The following is a 19,510-nucleotide window of genomic DNA, read 5'->3' on the forward strand; positions in this document are numbered from 1 at the left end:
AGTTGAATTATAAGAGCATAAAATTAACAATTCTCTTTAAAAACCAATACTTCAAAACATTCACTAAATAAAGTATACTGCCTTTTGGAAAAGCCAGACTGAAAGTGATCTAGAGTGCCATAAATCTACAAATATCTTGAAAAAGCATCACACAAACTACTTAATACAATCGAGAACATAAAAACCAGTAGTCTCTTACTAAATATGGAATGAATGAACGAACATTAAAAATACAGTGGAAAACCAAAGAGAAAAATATGTAACCAGTGTGACAAAAGAACAAACATTCTTTACCCTTCAGTGCACAAGATACAGGAATATGAGCTATTATCAGACACTGCAAAGAACCTGACTAAAGAAGCAGAAGGGAAAAAATTAGTATAATAGAGAAAGACAATTGCAGAAACAATCTCTCAAGACAAGGTAATATGGTGCCAAATAGTAAGAGGTTAATAATGCAAATGGTGTAAAAAAAACAAACCCTAAATTCTGTTGGCAAAGCCTGCTCTAAACACACGTGATCTATTTTTAAGTCCGGAACTCTACTTTAACATGCTCAGAGCTTTCATTTTTAAACATGAGTGGCCCTCCCCATCACACGTACACACATAGTAAGGCATTGACAGGAGTCTAAACATTTTTGGACTGATGTTGAAAGTGTTTTAGTGTCAGCTTAGTTACTCTCCCTTGTTGCCTCACCCGGCCCATTTCACTGTGGGATTTCTGTTCAATTATTTACTTTTCTTTTATTCTGAGGTTCCCTTGTATCCTCAGTACCTCCAGTTCCCTTGCCTGGCTTTTCTTACTGCAACACCTTAGGCTGCTTTGCTATCAGAACGGTAGGAGAAAGAGCAGGGCTGCTCTGAACTCTGCCACAACTGCTGTCCAGAGCCACTCCCCTGAGGGAAAAAGAAAAGGAGGACTTGTGGCACCTTAGAGACTAACAAATTTATTTGAGCATAAGCTTTCGTGAGCTACAGCTCACTTCATCGGATGCATTCAGTGGAAAATACAGTGGAGAGATTTATATACACAGAGAACATGAAACAATGGGAGTTACCCTACACACTGTAACAAGAGAGTGATCACTTAAGGTGAGCTATTACCAGCAGGAGGGGGGGGGGGGGAAACGACCTTTTGTAGTGATAATCAAGGTGGGCCATTTCCAGCAGTTGACAAGAATGTCTGATGAAGTGAGCTGTAGCTCACGAAAGCTCATGCTCAAATAAATTGGTTAGTCTCTAAGGTGCCACAAGTTCTCCTTTTCTTTCTGCGGATACAGACTAACATGGTTGCTACTCTGTCCCCTGAGGGAAGTGAGGAGACCAGATCGTGCTGAACAGAGTCCTCACCTCTGCCCTGTCTTTCCAGCACAAGGCAAATGCAAAGGAGCTCTGAAATAGAAATTCATCAGCTCAGCTAGAAGGTGGGTTGCTCTATATGTGGAGAGACTAGCACTGGTAGATATATAATCTGACTGCATAGTCAATTACAGCGCTGATGCTCTATGATATTGAATAGGTACCAAAATACAGTATATTGGAGAACACTAATTGATCAGCAATAGGAAATATGTTGATATCTTGCCAGTCACTCAACTTCACCTATTTTAAGACAGAAGCGAAACACAACATTCCCAACAGAAAAACTCCTCCAACTGGTTCTTGAAGTTTCTAGCACTGTCTTTGGGTTCTCTACATGCCTTGCATTACCACAGTTTTTATCACTTCTGAAACACAACTTTTCATATTAAAATCTTGGAAAGAGACGTTACTGACCTTCTCTATTCTAAGGGTCTTATTCCGTACATTAGTGAGCTACACCAAGATTTGGGCGGGGGTGGGGGGGGGAGGAACTCTAGCTAGTATCTTTATTTACACAGTGCAAGCAAATGGAGTTTAACCAAAAAAACAAAAAACAAAAAAAACCACACCACACCTCACTCCAGCCACAGGCCCACAACTGTTTATGCCATTATGGTGAAAGTGAGCAAACATTTTTCTTAATTAGAAAAATTAGGAGAACTCTACTTGCTAGAGGTGTTCTTACCTTTGATGCTTGTCGAAGCCACCGTAAGTACTCTGTGAAGGTATCAAAACAAATGTAATAGGTCTGGCTCTGAGGTCCAGAGGAACTAAATGCTAAACAGTGCTGGTGCTTTTTCACTTCTTCCACCTGTATTTAAAAAGATAAAATAATTACTGCATAACATTTGGAAAGTGTCAGTGTGCAAGCAAAGTGAAGCTGTGAAACGGAGGAGGAGCTCAAAAGCCTCGTTAAGTATTGTTAAACCTGAAATTTAATTAATCCAGTGTCAAGGAGCCACAAAACCCATGCAAGCAACAGATTAAGAAACCTGAACTGTTTAACAGGACTCTTGAATTAAGTTATATAAATGTACTGTTAGAGTTGAAGATACAGATCTGGATAATTCTTAAGACCTGAATATCTTAAGACTTTTCCAAAATTAAACGGCCAAAAAGCCAATTATTTTCTGGCATTTAAAAAAATTTGTATTAACCACATGCTTCTCCCTATTGGGAAATGGAGTGGGAGGTAAGTAAATCTGATGGGTTGTGGGTAGGGCAGAGAAGGGAAAGGAGTTTGGCAATAACTCTTTTCTAGTTTAAACAAGTATTTGTTGATAAGCCTTTAACAGTGGAATGTGAAACAAAATATTTTGTGCCCTTTGCTGCTCCTTTTATATAAATATATAAAAACCGTCATCAAATATTTAGTTTCGTCTGGATATTCCAAATGCGTAAAAGCAAGAAGTCTTCATCTTTTTTTTTTGCTAGAGGTCTTCAGCAAGGGATATGGATAACCTGAAAAGAACTCTACGGAAAAAAGAAGAGCATTTCCTTGTGAAAGACTTTTATGCTGCTTTTATACATGCAATAAGGAGCTGCAAAGAATATATAATTTAGTTTTGTTCTTCACCAGTAAAAATTTACCTTTAAAAAGGAAACTGGTACAATGTATGGTCTCCAAGATGTTTCTGTGATGTTTCACAACACTACGTTCTGGAATGCCTTTTGCAAACCAGGAAGTGCAAGAGGATTTAAGTGGGTGCGGGAGAATTTTTTATTTAAAAAAAAAAAGTTCAACAATACTTATTCTGTTCCAACTGTCCCCCACCCAAGCCTCGATAGCGTAGGCTTTTCAACTGAGTTTGACTCAGTTTTCATTTTATGTTTGCATTCTACCTTCAACTTGACCCCTTGCACATAAGCAATTCCTACAACAGACAGGAGACAGAAACAAAGACATACGTTTTGCCAATTCCATGAACAAAACCCTTTAAAGGCTCAGGATCCATTTGGTTAGCTTTTTATCTTTGATGTTAGGATTTTACCCTACTCCTCCCTTGTGGCTTTCCCAGAGATAACAGCAGGCTAGGAAAGCTTGAATCTTGCACTTCCCAGTATGCAGCAATGAGTAATGCCATCTGCTTCTGGGGAGAGGGTTGTGGAATATCCCTTTGTATTTCTTCTGGCTGAGAAAAAGGACACACTCCAGGGAAAAGGTGGGAACATTCTTGTATGGAGAAGGTAGAGAGGGGAGAGAAAAGAATTGCTAGAACAGGGGAAGCTCCACACAACTAGACTTGGCATATAAAATGCCCTAAAACAGAATATTAAGGTGGAACTCTGAAAACTGACTGTGTAAATATGACATCACGGACTCCCATGTGTATCGTGTCTCAGTCGATTTCAATACCATGTGCTAGTACACAAGGTTAAAAAAAGATTCAGCTGCCAGTCCTGCAAAATCAGCCTAGGGTCCAAGAACCAAGAAGGACTCTTTTCATCTTGTGCGTTACAACTAGTTATGAAGATTCTGCAGGCCATATTGGATCTCCAATTACTCCTGTGGTAGCCCCATTGTCAGTGCCGTTTCACAGGAAAATCTGATGGGAATAAATTCTGTTGATGCACAAAATGGAATAGAACCCAACTCCATCTCTTAGCAAACAGGTAGCATGAGCAAACAGCAACAAACACTAGGTCACTGGAAAGATACAACTGAATATACAAAACAGATTTGTTGACTAAGATAATGCCATTTTACAGCTATGCTGTGGAATTGCTCTAAAACGTAAGTGCATATATTTACACATGCTACCTAGCGAAAACTAAACTCAGCCAATGGGCAAAGTAACGTACTACTCAGCAAATACAATAAAAATATGTCTTTTGCCACATACCAGGAATGGCTAAATTGGTTCGTGAGCCACATGCGGCTCTTTTACAGCTAAAGTGCAGCTCGCAGAGTCCTCCCTCCCCCATTCCTCTCCCCCATTCTCTGCCTACCAGACTGGGTGGAGGGGGAGAAAAAGAGCTCAGGGCTTCTGTCCTGCGGTGGGGCTAGGGGCTTCTGCCAGAGACTACTAGTTCCTGCTGAGATGACAATTTAAAGGTTTGGCCCCGCCAACAGCTTGAGGCATGCCCCCCAGGCACACCCCACTTCTTACCCTCAGCAGCCCCTCCCTGAACCTCCCAGAGGCAGCAGCAAACAGCTAAGAAGGGCAGGGAGGGGCCACTGCTTTAGCTCCACAGGGAGGGGCAGCAGCAAAAGTAGCGGCTCTCCCTGCAGCTCCCAGCTGATTCTTGCTGCTTCTCCCCAGGGCCACAGCTCCCAGCTTGCGGAAGCCAGCAGTTGCAGTGCAGGGAGGGGGCCCCATGGAACCATGTAACTGAGCAGGGCCAGCCAACTCCAGCAAAAATCTGGGGAAACATGTGACCCCATGTGCCCCCCCGTATGTTGTTTCTGGCTTCAGCCCCACGGGGCACGCCTGCTGGCACTCAGGACTTCAGCAGAAGTTGATCTGAAGCCCCAAGCCTCGGTAGGCACCTCCTGAGGGGCTGAAGCCCTGAGCCCCGGCAGGCGCACCCTGGCTCTCGAACTTCTGAAGCTTGTCATATGTGGCTCGGAGGGTCAGTAAGTTTGGCCATCCCTGCCATACACACATACATACACAGAACAATTAATACTACGTGAAAAGAAGAAGCGATAATGATCCCACATACACAATTTAATGGCCATTCCCTGATTTTTTCCATTTTTAAGTTCTCAATGTAAGAACTTTGCAAGGAGATACAAATGATTCAGATACAGGTAGTAAGTGTTACATCTAGTAATAACTGTTTTCATTATCAGATTCCACAGAGTGCAGCAACCCGTGTCTGAAAATCATCACGTATACCTACAACACTGAAAAATAGGATGAAGTGAACAGCCTCAAGCAAAAAACAAAAAAAAAACCCTTACTTTTCCACCAATTAGAGGGAGAACATGCATCTTTCCAATTTGGCTTTCTTTCACCGATGATACAATTAGGCACGTCCCACAAAGGATAACTTGGCGTCTTGTCCATCTGTTGACTGGCAAATGCATTTTCCCTTTTCGAACATTGTACGTTCCTGAGAGCTGAATCCGTTCAGAGTTGCCAGTGCTGTGTGGCTTTCCTGAAATAGAAACAAAAGCAGGTACTTTATCACTAAGGATGTTTTCCTTTTTCAATCACTCTTAATAATGTTGAGCACAATCTGACAAATGACAACCAACTCTGGAGCCAAACAAGTAAATAAAGGGACTTGAGCATTGCAGTATCAATACATGGATACTGACTAGTACAATTTCCTTTCTTCAGTATTAGTCTTGCAGTTTTGGTACATTTAAATATTTGCCCAGACTATTTCAAAAATAATGTTTTGCATCTTCTGCTTTACAACTACGTATAATACCTTTTCTTGCCTCTCTTCTGAACCAATGCCAAAACCGCACTAGCCCATCCCTAGTAATTATATTTCAAAAACCGTGAAATAGGCATTTTGAATATTTGTTTAATAGTATTGAAGTGTTCAGACTTGGAATGTCCTCTGTTCATTAGATCTTGGAGTTCATTTCAAACATCTCTAGATGTTACTTTTTTAATCTTACTCCACCCACAAAGAGCCCACAGCACTTTTACATACTACGTATTGCAGAGAAACTGCAGACAGGGTAACAAATGAGCAGCTCAAAACAGTGACCAGGTGGATCATTTCAAGGTGATCATTTAAAGGAAAGCTCTTTCTGTAGAGGCCACCGTGACAATGACATTCAGTGGCCACATGGTACAGTAGATTATGGAGCTCTAAGTTTAAACTCTTAGGCCTCAGGTGGAAAGGCTTTTCATTGTCTCACTATAATCTGAAGCATTTATCCATATTAAATTACCACCACCTCCAAATCTGGCATTACTCAGCAAAAGACAAGCCTAGGACTAAAGTAGCAAGGCTGCTGCGAGTCAGGACAGAGGTGCAATCACAGATGTGTGATACACTGGCTAACCTTGTTAATACTATGCTCGGTTTTAGTGCAACTTTTCTGACAGCATGTTTAAAAGAAAGGTTTTGCTGCGGGTGAAAGAGCAGAAGCAGTAATTCCAAAAAGTTTCCCGACGCCTAGACAAAAGACTGGTAAAATGAAGATTCATCTGTTTTCTAAATTAAACCATAAACCATGAGATCCAAGAGAAATCTTAACAAGCTATAATTTCTTTAAAGAAAACCTGAAATTCCACAATTCTGGGGGATTATTACAACATCTGCTGCAGATTAGGATCACTCCAGTCAGGGTCCACTATTTGAAAAAAGATAAGTCATGGTGCAGAAACACCCTTTTCTAAGGGTTAACATCTCTCATTGAGTCAGCTCTTTTAAATTTGCCATAGGAAACCAAACAATTTAAGCCATCTACCCCAAAGTAATTTCCCCCAATGACAACTCTAACTATCACTTCCCTTTTAAAATCTGTTTATTAAACCCAAACTTGGCACAGTTAGTCCCGGTTTTGCTATGCTTTAATTAACACTGGCATTTAGGCTACTGTCTGCCTGTTTAGAACTGCAAGATTGTTGCTGTAACTTAAAGGATACTTCACTGCCTACAGATTTCTGGCATTTATTAAAAATTGATATTCCGAGATGGCACGACCAAGTATCAAACTCAAATCTATCAGACGATAAAGGTACTCCTATTATGTCCAACAGCACTTTGAAGATGGGAGCACACTGTAATCAGTTGCAATCTGATCAGAGGATCATGCTATGGCTGGAACTTCTTTATTGTATGAACCTGATATCAAATGCAATGAAACTAGTACAGTACTGAGGACCAAACCTTCAGGAGAAATCTTCATGAGGCAAATCAGTTATTTTGAGAGCTTACATGGCAAAAGTAGTTTGAAAAACACCTTCTTATTGTTCATATATATATATATATGGCTACAGTAGTGATAGGAATGTGAATCAGTGTTGTGCCATGCTAGGTGTAATACAAAAGTAGGCACGATGCTTGCTGTGAAAGCTTTACAAATTTGTGACCAAACTCAGAACTCCTTTAGAAAAGTCATAAAGTAGACCACCAGTGCTGGTGCTGTTTGGAGATAAAATTCCTGTGAATAAACTCTACAAGATGTCTAGAGAGGCCATGTTGCTGCTACATGGCAGAAAAGTCTGACATGTCCAGAGCCAAGATATGAAGGGCAATGGTCTTCAGACAGACTGGCAGCTATACCAGACCAGAGCGTACCCTCAGTTATACTTTAACAATAATTCTCTAACTAAAGTCAGTGTTGTTGTTTAATGAGGTAAACACACAGGCTCATCCTCCAAAGCTAACTACATACAAGAAGACTTTAGAAAGAATCCATGAACACAGTTAACATCCACCAATACTATGTTTCAGACAACCATCTTTGGAAGAGTTTTTAAGTAATAGTTCTCTCCATTTTATACTATGGATCATATCTTTCAACAGATCAAGAATAATTCCCACTTCCAATCTTGCAACTGATTCCACAACTTAAAACATTAAACAAATCTTTAAATCTGCAGGAACGGATAAGTTGCACCTAAGAGTTTTAGAAGAACTGGATGAGGAACTCTGAAACACAAAGATTTTTAACAAATGTTGGAATATTGGGAAGTTCCAGAGGCCTATTAAAAAGTGGTGAATATGTCAATAATTAGAAAGGATAAGTGGAATGATCATGCTAACTACAGACCAATTAGCCAAAACCTGATCCAAGGTAAAGTCATGGAGATGCTAGTAGAGAGTGAAGTCAGTAAGAAAAATTAAAGGAGGATAACAGAATTAGTACCAATCAACAAACTAGATATTTTCGACATTACAAGTAAGGGTAATTTGACTTCTGCAAAGTGTTTGGCTTAATACCATATAACATTCAAATTAACAAAATTAGAAAAGATTAATTTAGCACATTATATGGATTAAAACAGGCTAACTGATCAAACTCAAAAGGCAACTGTATCATCTAGAAAGAAGAGGAGTATTTGTGACACCTTAGAGACTAACCAATTTATTTGAGCATAAGCTTTCATGAGCCACAGCTCACTTCAAGCTTATGCTCAAATAATTTGGTTAGTCTCTAAGGTGCCACAAGTACTCCTTTTCTTTTTGCAAATACAGACTAATACGGCTGTTACTCTGAAATGTATCATCTAGGTGAATCATCATCCAAGAAGGGGTTCCTTAGGGATCTGTTCTTGGCTCAATGCCATTCAAGATCTTTGGGCATGCCTACACTACAAAATTAAGTCAACTTAAGTCAACCTACAGCCACCACAGTAATTAAAGTGGTGACTCATGTCCAAACTACGCTTCTCCTGTCAGCAGTATGCGCCCTCACCAGGAGCATATCTACCGACTTAATTGTGTGCGGCACTGACAGCAGGAATCCTCTCTTCCCCCCTACTCTGGGGCTGACAAGCCAAGCTGTCTGCTCCAGGGCGCGACTCCGGCTGTCAGCCCTGGGATGGGGGGGATGACTCCAGCTGTGAGCCCCGCACGGGACTGACAGCCAACAAGCGATCCCCTAACTACATCAACCAAAGCACTACGCCTCTCGTGGAGGTGGAGTTAATGTATTGGGCAACTTACATCAGTGGGAGCTACATTTTAGTGTAGTCACTTACAGTTCGACCGACGTAAGCTGCCTTGCGTTGACCTAACTCTATAGCCCAGGCCTTTATCGGTTATTTGGAAGAACATACAAAACCACTGCTAACAGAGTTGCCGATGACAAAACTTGGTGGAATGGTAAATAATGTAAAGGCCAGGTGAGTTGTACAGAACAATCTCGATTGCTTGGTAAGCTGAGTTCATTTGAACATCACGTGTTTTAATATAACATACAACGTCATACATCTAGATACAAAGAACGTAGGTCATACTTAGTGGATAGGGAATTGTATCTTGGAAAGCAGTGACTCTGAAAAGGATTTAGGGATTACTGTGGATAACCAACTGAACATGAACTCCTAGTGCGATGCTCTGTCTAAGCCCTGGTCTACACTAGGACTTTAGGTCGAATTTAGCAGCGTTAAATCGATGTAAACCTGCACCCGTCCACACGATGAAGCCCTTTATTTCGACTTAAAGGGCTCTTAAAATTGATTTCCTTACTCCATCCCTGACAAGTGGATTAGCGCTTAAATCGGCCTTGCCAGGTCTAATTTGGGGTACCGTGGACACAATTCGACGGTATTGGCCTCCGGGAGCTATCCCAGAGTGCTCCATTGTGAAGGCTCTGGACAGCACTCTCAACTCAAATGCACGATTGTTTGCCATTGCTCTGACACAGGGAGGGGCGACTGACGACACAGCTTACAGGGTTGGCTTACAGGGAGCTAAAAATCAACAAAGGGGGTGGCTTTACATCAAGGAGTATTTCAGGCAGGACTTCACGGAGGGTTCCAATAAGAAATGGTGCACCTAAGTTATTGTTCTAATTGGAACAAGGAGGTTAGTCTGGCCTCTGATTGATACATGGCTAGATTTACCTCGCTGCACCTTCTCTGTGAGTGACTGCAGTGTGACCTAGAGGAATGAGTCCCGTAGACGGGGGGCGGGGGAGGGGGGGTTTGCAAATGAGTACAAAACAAATCTGGTCTATTTCTTGTTTTGATACACTCCATCTATCTTTTACATCTTTGGCTGGCAGCAGATGGTGCAGAAGGACTGCATGGCATCCACATCTCACGGCTGCTCGGCAGAAGATGGTACAATAGGATGAATTGAGCTGTAGCTCACGAAAGCTCATGCTCAAATAAATTGGTTAGTCTCTAAGGTGCCACAAGTACTCCTTTTCTTTTTGCGAATACAGACTAACACGGCTGTTCCTCTGAAACCTACAATAGGACTGCTAGCCATCCTCATCTTTTGCCTGCCCAGCAGAAGATGATGCAATAGGACTGCTAGCAATCCGTATCACCTGCCTGCTCACCATAAGATGGTTCAATAGGACTGACTGCAGGACTAAAGAGAATGACCTGATCGAGTCACTCCAAATTTAGTCCCTGCACCCATGTCTGCCCAGGCACTCCTGATTGACCTCACACAGGCGATCAGGAGCACCTCGGACATGACTATGACGGCTACCAGTCCTATTGCACCGTCTGCTGCCACAAGACAATGGGTTGCTGCTGCTGTGTAGCAATGCAGTACCGCGTCTGCCAGCATCCAGGAAACATATGGTGACAGTGAGCTGAGTGGCTCCATGCTTGCTGTGGTATGGCGTCTGCACAGGTAACTCAGGAAAAAAGGTGCAAAACGATTATCTGCCCTTGCTTTCACGGAGGAAGGGAGGGAGGGAACGGGGGCCTGACGATATGTACCCAGAACCACCCATGACAATGTTTTAGCCCCATCAGGCATTGGGATCTCAACCCAGAATTCCAATGGGCAGCGGAGACTGCGGGAACTGTGGGATAGCTACCCACAGTGCAACGCTCCGGAAGTCGACTCTAGCCTCGGTACTGTGGAAGCGCTCCGCTGAGTTAATGCACTTAGAGCATTTTCTGTGGGGACACACACACTCTAATATATAAAACTGATTTCTAAAATAACGATTTCTATAAATTCAACCTAATTTCTTAGTGTAGACATACCCTAAGACGGCTGGTGTGAAATACTGAAGAGCAGTAGGGAAGTGATATTGCCTTGTGTAAAAATGGTTTCCAATTCTAGCCCCACTTGGAAAAAAATGTTGAAAAACTTGAAAGGGTTCAGAAAAAAGAGATACAAGAATGACGGGGTGTCTGGAAAAACAGCCTTATAGCATGAGACTAAAGATGCTGCATATACTTAGTTCATCCAAGAAAGAATTAAGAGGTAATTTGGCCATTGTAAGTAACTAAGTGACTAGAATTGTCAGACACCTCTGATTTTGCAGACAAAGCTAGATAAATATTTCCCTGGTATCTCTAGCCTGAATATAACCGTTAGGGTAATTAATCTTTGGAACCAAGTGATGCAGTAACTCTCCATCACTTGAAGGTCTTTAAATCAAGACTAGCTATCTTTTAAAACCCTGCTCTCAACCAAAAAACCAGATTTGATTTAAGAATTACTGGGCAAAGTTCTGTTTCAGAGAAGCAGCCATGTTAGTCTGTATTCACAAAAAGAAAAGGAGTACTTGTGGCACCTTAGGTTTGTGTTATATAGGAATACAGACTACATTGTCATATGGTCCCTTCTGGTCTTAAAAAGCTAACAAACTTTCTAGCAACTACAGTACTTTATTATACAAAAAAAATTGCAACATTATAAAGAGAAAAAATAAAATTAGCTTTACTAAAATAGGTGCCTATTGCTTGCTTATGTCCTTTCCCTTCCTCATTTGGTATCTCCACTATGAGTATCATTTTCTTGAGTACTTGTGGCACCTTAGAGACTAACCAATTTATTTGAGCATAAGCTTTCGTGAGCTACAGCTCACTTCATCGGAAAGCTTATGCTCAAATAAATTGGTTAGTCTCTAAGGTTCCACAAGTACTCCTGTTCTTTTTGCGAATACAGAATAACACGGCTGTTACTCTGAAACCTGTCATTTTCTTGAGTGCAAGACTTGATACTAATACTACATATCACTATTTCCTGCAGCCCAAAGTGCTCTAATATTTTGGTCACTGTCATTTGGGTCACTCCTCCTACAGGACTGCAATTCCTCAATATTTAATGTTATCTGGAGTGTGATCGTAGTTCAATTTACAGTGCAAAAGAAAAACACGAGGCAGTTCTACAGGATTCTGAGAGGTGCTAAATTATTCTGAGCTTATTGGAATCTGTCTGAGCACCACTGAGTTAATGTGTCACTAGTTCAGAGTGAACGGATAGCGAAACTCTCACCCAGGGTACACATGACTCAAAGGAGAAACTGTTTAACAGGAAGCAATCTCGTCTGCTGACAGATTAGCTTGAACAGCTTGTAACTTTAAAAAGATCAAGACTATTAGTTGCCAAAGAATGCAACAGGCAAGAAAGCCTCAGCAATGGTGAGCTATAGAGTTGGACAACAAAAGAACAAAGATTTTTTGACAGAGTGAAGAAACTCATACTTGCTGCTTCTCACTGCACTGTCATCAAGGCAGCATGTGCTAGAATATGGCATCAACTACAGAATTACTGGTTTCAGAGTAACAACCGTGTTAGTCTGTATTTGCAAAAAGAAAAGGAGTACTTGTGGCACCTTAGAGGCTAACCAATTTATTTGAACATAAGCTTTCCGATGAAGTGAGCTGTAGCTCACGAAAGCTTATGATCAAATAAATTGGTTAGTCTCTAAGGTGCCACAAGTACTCCTTTTCTTTTTACAGAATTACTGTAATCAAAAGAATACAGAATATCTAAATGAAGCAGAAAAAGTGGAGGAGAGCGAGCCAAGACCAAGGAATTCATCCACACTTCATATGGGGGGAAAGCAAGCCATGCATTGGAAGCAGAAGTTACTCTGATCTACTATAAGGGGGCACAAACTCCTTTTCTGGTCAACTGTCCCATCCCTTTCATGAACGTGAACTCCGAACAAACTTTAGACACCTTCCTTTGGGTACAGATCAAGGGTCTGAAGGCAAACAACTTATAGTGTACCAGTATTACCATATTCTCTGCTGGGAGGCTGTTGGTTAATGTGTTAAATTATTCACAGCTGGAAAGAATGCATTCTGACTGGAGACCAGCACCTAGAATCTGCTTCCTCAAGCAGCCTGACAGCACTCCAGTTTGGTGAATTTCAGAGAACAGTGCATTTCACATTTTTTCATATATAAAAAGTACCTAAGGATGCTTCAGGACAGCACCAATAAAAAATTCAACAATAAATATCTTAAATATTTTTGCAGGAATTATCACCTGGATGTAAAAGAGTGAAGACAAGTATGTCCAAAGCAAATCCCAAACACATACTAGAAAAATGGATTGAGCATTTGAAAAAAAAAAAAAATCAACCAAAATAGGTTGGGTAAATTGGCAAGAAATATTTTTTTCATTCCTATCCAGACTCCAAAAGTACAACCCTAACACACCCATAACAAGACATTCATAACATAACATTCTATGCAACGCTTTAAAGAGATGTCTGAGATTGAGAAACAGACCACTCAGATAACCTGCCATTCATGATAAGCTACCTTTAGTTTTAAATTGGTCCCAGGACCTAGAGGAGAATTCGTGGCATTTAGAATAAGGATATAAAAAACCTAGGGTTTTGATTTTAACTTTAGACTTGCCATATAAAAGCCAGCAGCACGGCTGTGGCTGGCCCAAATCAGCTAACTCAGGATTGCGGTGCTTAGGCTGCGGGGCTAAAAATAGTGGTGTAGACTTCAAGCTTAGACCCTGGGCTCCAGTCTTAGACTCACTCCCATCAGGCTCTGAGATCCACCCGCCTCGGGGACTCAGAGCCTAGGCTCCAGCCCCGAGTGTCTGCACTACACTTTTACAGCCCCATAGCCTGAGCCCCATGAGCCTAAGTAAGGTGACCTGGGGCCAGCTGTAGCTGTGCAGAAAGTCTGTTGTGACAATGCAGACATGCCTTCAGATGGAAGAGTCCAGGAGAAGCACTGCTCTCCCACATTAAGCAAAGTTAGGTAACAGTTGTTTTCTGGAGGTTTCCTAGCTACATTACTTTCTTCAGAAACAGTGAGATAATTGTAATGGAATTACAATAGATTTCCAAATTTTAATAAAAACCTAACAATCAGGATTTATTAACAATGGAAATTGAAAACCACACAAGAAAAGTTTGAATATCCTGGGGGAGCTGTAATATTTACTCTACAAAAAGTGAATGTTTGTTTTTATTCACAATGCAACCAACACTAATGAACTCTTGCATGCCAGCAGCTGTTGCATGCAAACAGATTAAATGGATGAAATAATGTATGATGATATTGAATTATACAAGTCACACCCTTAGTCGTAATTTATAAAAATCTGCTTGAATTTGGGTGTGCACATTTTGATGTTAATAGAAAAAATGCATCTAATTTAAAATACTCTATCCTGGCTGATTGTTTTGTGCAGAATACTATAAAGTGGAGAGACCATCATTGTCCCTGACTGAGCTGGAAGAAGCTATGAGTACTGTGAAGATACTCTACATCTACTAGGGGATTGCAAAAGATTTCAGACCATTCTGAGAACCCATAACAGCTGGCTTTGGAATCTGGAAAATAGCTATTGGTCACAAGACTTTTGAGATATTTATGATTTGCAATGCATTGCTGAGATAAGTTATAAAATAGCTGTTTATTATGGGACAAAAGCATTTCCAGAAAAGACAGGGAAACTAGAAAGAATTAAATTTAGAGTGTCTGAATTTGTATGAAATTAAAGCTGTAGTCAAGTTAACTTTAAAACCCTGTGTACAAGTTACCAAACAAAAGAAAAAAAAAATGTAGTCAGCACTGATGTATTGGACTTGCTAACTCATCTGACTTTGTAATAAGTTTTATTTTGTCAGAGGTCGGTGCTAAACAAACAGTCTCCCCAACTGCAAAACATTCATACAACTGGACAAATCCCAGTCAATGCCTGACATGTTAGCACAGGCTGCCCTAGTATATTCTCAGTCTTCTCAAAAAGTCACAGATTTTTGCTAGCCAATAAGAATATAAGCTTTTCATACTTAGAACATATATCTTGCTTTAGCTGTCAGTCTGCTTGAATATGCTGAAGGTTCAAGAATAACTGCAGATTCCGCATACAAAAATTGTCACTCAATTTCAGATACCTCAAAGGGATCTAACTTTCAGAAAAAGGGTGCTCAGAGAGCACTATATTACTTACCACTCACATTCTTTAAGGTATCTCAAGTTGGCACCCAAAAAATCAAGGTATCCCAAAATCACTAGTCATTTCTGAAAAAATTAGGCCACCATCCATTATAAAAAACTTAGAATATCCTCTTCCTTTCCCCATATTTCTTAACTGCCCCGTTGACAGACAGACATTCTCACTCCCTTGATTCACTTTTTGTGCTTTCGTACCAGGTGCATGAGTCTGAACAGAAGAGCAGAGTGCTCTAGAATGCATCACGTAGCTCATGTGGAATAATCATTTCAACTCAGCCACCGGCAGTCGCAAGCTATACTGAACCTTAAATGTAAGAGTAAACTAAGGTTTTGTACTGATTTGGCTAATCAAGCTTTTGCCCAATTACAAGTATGGGTAAACCCTGATTAGCTGAAATAGTCCCAACTTCTGCATGTCCTTGTTTATACTTTAATTAGGTCTACACAGACAAGAAAATCCCACAGTGCTGAGTCTCAGAGCCCGAGTCAATTGACTTAGGCTCATTGGACTCAGGCTGCGGGGCTAGATATAGCAATATAGACATTCCCACTCAGGCTGGAGCCTGGGCTCAAAGATCCTCCACCCTCATTGTTTCAGAACCTGGGCTCCAACCTGAGTGGGAATGTCTACTATGCTATTTTTAGCTCCAAAGCCAGATGCCCAGTTAAAGGACCTAGACTTGGGCTCAGTGGCAAGGGTTTTTCTCTTCCGTGTAGACATACCCTCAGTTCTCAGCAACTGCTGTACCAATGCTATCCCAACCGCTGAATGATCCCAAGTGTGGTATTTTTTGTTTTAACTGTTGCTGCTCTTTATCCCTCGGATATACAAGGCTTCGAAGAAATCTAGTGATATGGTTTTCGTAAGCTTTTTGAGTATTTAAAGCTCCTTAATCCTTCAGGTGTGTCAAAAGACGACAACAAAGCAGAAAACAACTGCAGGCAAAGTTGCAGAGTAATGACAGACAGATGCAAATAGGACAGCAAGTGGATAAAGGGGGGGGCAAGAGAAGCAGCAGTATATTAGACACACATGGGAGGTTGAAAGAGGAATACTGCAATACATCTTGTATGGACAGAAATGGGAATAAATAGCTTTGATTATGTATTTCACTAGTCAGAGAAGCATAATCAAGTAGTTATGTGCAGGAACATACTAGTAATTCAAGTTAATGAAGCAAGTGGACTACCAACCAGTAATTCAAGTCATATGTTGCAAGTGGATTTTCCTTGCTGAAGGAAACATCAGGGATCCTAATCTGTTCCAAGTCTTCTTTAAAAATTGTAATGAGATTTAACATGTGGTTGTTGAAAGATTGATTCCCTTTCTTAGTTTGTAGTAGGAGATGGGGAGAGGCAGAGGACTCAATCACATTCTTAAGACAGATGAGTGAGTCTTGTTGTATTGCTACGGCATGCAGTATTATACCTGGAAAAATCCAGGTTGAGCTTTGCCTACGAATTAGTAGTTCAAGATCTAGTACTCGATGGTATGTAGACTACCTGAAAATGAAACCAAGCCACCTACGTATCCAGTCCACAGACTGGTTGTAGTTGTACAACTACATTTTGCATAATAAATTCTATTAAGACTGCAAAGCATCTGGTGCTTTTCTTCCCAAGGAACTACTGCTACAAGCTAGAAAACCATGCATCTTACGAAAAGAAGGCGGACTAGAAAATAGATATTCTTTGGCCTTTGTGAGATATATTCTATCTTCACTATGATAGTACCCCTGGGAGAGAAGCACTACTGCTGTACAAGAGAGGTCACTTTGGAAATGACTGCACCACAAGTAAAGGGGGGCAGAATCTGTCTGGGCTTACCCAAAGAAGGGCAGCTCTCCTTTGTGGTTGGGGGGATGGGGTGGGGAGGAAGCTGGTCAGAAACTGCTGTAAAAAGGTGCTTGTGGTCAGCTTTGCAGCAATGACTCACCCTCCGCCACCCGCCAAGGAATGTGCCTAAAGGTACGAAACCTGGGTGAGGCAAGTCTCCATGTCCACGCAGCAAGGAAGCCAGCACCTACCCTCCTTCCCCTGGTAGAGGCTAATGGCAGGTTGGGTTAGGACCTGCTGTGGGCATTACGCTAGTCACCCCTTTTAAAGGGGGGCTGGGAAGGAATTTTTCCCGCACCACTAGAATTGACTTCTATGGAGTATGGTTTTTTCGCCTTCCCCACAGTGGATGTGAGGATGGACCTTTTCTGGTGAACAGAAAAGGTGGCAGGCCATATGTCGCAACTTATTTTATAAGGTTGGGTGGATGTTCAGTGCAGGTACTCCATTGGGAGGGCAGTCAGTGACCAGATAAATGGCCTGGTAAAGGACTTAAAAGGAGGTTCTGGATAAAGGAACAGAATGGGGGAGGGGGTTCAGGGACTCCTATGATAGGTATGGCAGGGAGCCAAGTCCCCCACCTGCCCCCCATTCTCATAGCCCTCCTTAACTCTTACAAGGCTGGTGGATGGTAAGGTCCAAGCCATGGGTTGGCTAGGGGACCTGGATGGAAACAAAGGGGGGCTGGTGGAAAATTGATTTGAATAAGGATTTGCCTGCACTGTACACTTTATCTGCCGGGTAGTCCCAGACATCTGTAAAATAAAGTTGCAGCCTGATTAAAACCCATAACAAGTCTCCTGTCCTTCCTGCGGTATACCCAGGCAAGTAATGTCTGTGGTATTATACCAACCATCCTGACTACATTAAACCCACTGAGCAAGCTTCTAAAATGCTGGTAGTATGATTCCCAGCACAGATTCCATAACTCAGTGGATATCCCTCATCTTTATTTTTACATGGAAACATACCTGAAAGAACAAAAATCCGTGATTTCACAGCCTGAGTACTCCTCACTTCTAGTTTTCACAGGTCTGTCTCCTGCCCCTCTCCCCCATTCAGACTTAATGCCAAAGTTAAGGCTTTGTCCCCACACAGAAGTCACACTGATTTAACGTTTTTTTTTTTAAAGGGTAGTTAAAAAAGTGTATCCACACAGGATTTTGCACGCATCAACTTAAAACTGATTATTTTGATTTAGCTTTTTCCTGTACAATTAACACCACAGGCAAAAAATAGATATGAGCTGGAGCATCCACACATAGATTTGTGCTGGTTTAGCTAAATCAGTTTAAAACATTAACTTGGTGGAATTTTGTATCTTGATCAGACCTAAAGGAGGACAACAGACCAAAGAGGGAGACAGAATGGTCAATGTAGGATGTTTCTTGCAATCAGAAAAAGCAAGTCAACCGCAAGTCTCTTGTAGATTATGATGAAAGAGCAGTCTGGGAACTCTAGCTGCTGCCTGTTACCATTTAGAGGCAGAACAGAGTACAAGCAGGCAGGTTCCTTCAGGCCCACTGGCCTTCATATGAATGACAGTTTTAGCTGCCTCTGTACATTGTGAAATGGTCCATGCATTAGCAAACATCTGCAAATGTGCATTGCAGGAGAAACATACCGAAAAGCTTCACTCTCCACCCCACCCCTGAAAAAAAAATCTAATATTTGACAAAATAAAAACATTTCAGTAACCTTCTTTCTGGCCTTAACATTCTGGGGCAGAAGATAAACTACCAGCCCTCCACAATCCCCCTCCCTTCTGCCCTCCTCCCCCCCCCCCCCATTCCCAGTACATTAACAAGTTTTAAAACAAAGTGCATATAAGCAGGTGCACAAAATGAAATCCTAGGCTATCTTGACACCTCTAGCAGTAGTGCATTATGCTTGCACAGCGAAGCAGGACCGGAGAGAATGAAGAACTGAGACCAATGCTGCACTTAAGCTCCAAATTCTTCAACCCGAAAACAGTACCTGGAGAGGCAGAACCCACCATTGTTCTACAGAAACTATTACGGGCTGGTGGCATCGTGTTTTGTGAGCTTGGATATCTTAGGGGAGGTTTTATAAGGTATGACTGAGTGCATAGGATACAAATAGATTATGAAGTATATTGTTGTTTATGCTACAGCATTTTCTCTGTTCTAGCTCATTTGAAAAAAGAAGTGGAAAAGAAAAATCAGAGAATGCTGACACCTGGGAATCAGTTAGGTAGCTTTAATAATTAGGCAGAATCTACAGGAGATAATTACCTTGATTGCTTTCCACAGAGCCTTACCTGGCCTTTCAGGATTCAGAGTCTGGAGCCCACCAGAACAGGAGAAAGGCCAGGAGGAAGGGGAGAGTGCGGCATGAAAACCAGCCCCTGAATTTGAGTGTAGGCAGTTTTAAGTCCTGGAAGCTTTAGACACCCAGACCCAAATTCTGGAGGAGCCAAGGTTCTGTAGCTTCCACATCTGAGTGTTGCTCTTTTAAAACTTCTGAAAGCATGCTCCACACCTCGTCCCTCTCAAATTTTGGAAGGCATTT

The 19,510-nt window shown here is 41.5% G+C and overlaps 1 protein-coding gene across 1 annotated transcript in view; it reads right to left on the reverse strand.

Annotated features, from left to right (window-relative positions):
- Positions 1-19,510, reverse strand: part of PHLPP1 (PH domain and leucine rich repeat protein phosphatase 1) — a 220,325-nt gene that overhangs the window by 94,613 nt on the left and 106,202 nt on the right. Inside the window, exons 2-3 of the mRNA XM_048839707.2 lie at positions 5,272-5,468; positions 2,050-2,175 (exon numbers count right to left, since the gene is read on the reverse strand). Coding sequence (XP_048695664.2) covers positions 2,050-2,175; positions 5,272-5,468 — 323 coding nt within the window. The remainder of the gene's footprint in view (positions 1-2,049; positions 2,176-5,271; positions 5,469-19,510) is intronic.

Source organism: Caretta caretta, chromosome 2, assembly GCF_965140235.1.
Source record: "Caretta caretta isolate rCarCar2 chromosome 2, rCarCar1.hap1, whole genome shotgun sequence".
NCBI classification, from domain to species: Eukaryota; Metazoa; Chordata; order Testudines; family Cheloniidae; genus Caretta; species Caretta caretta.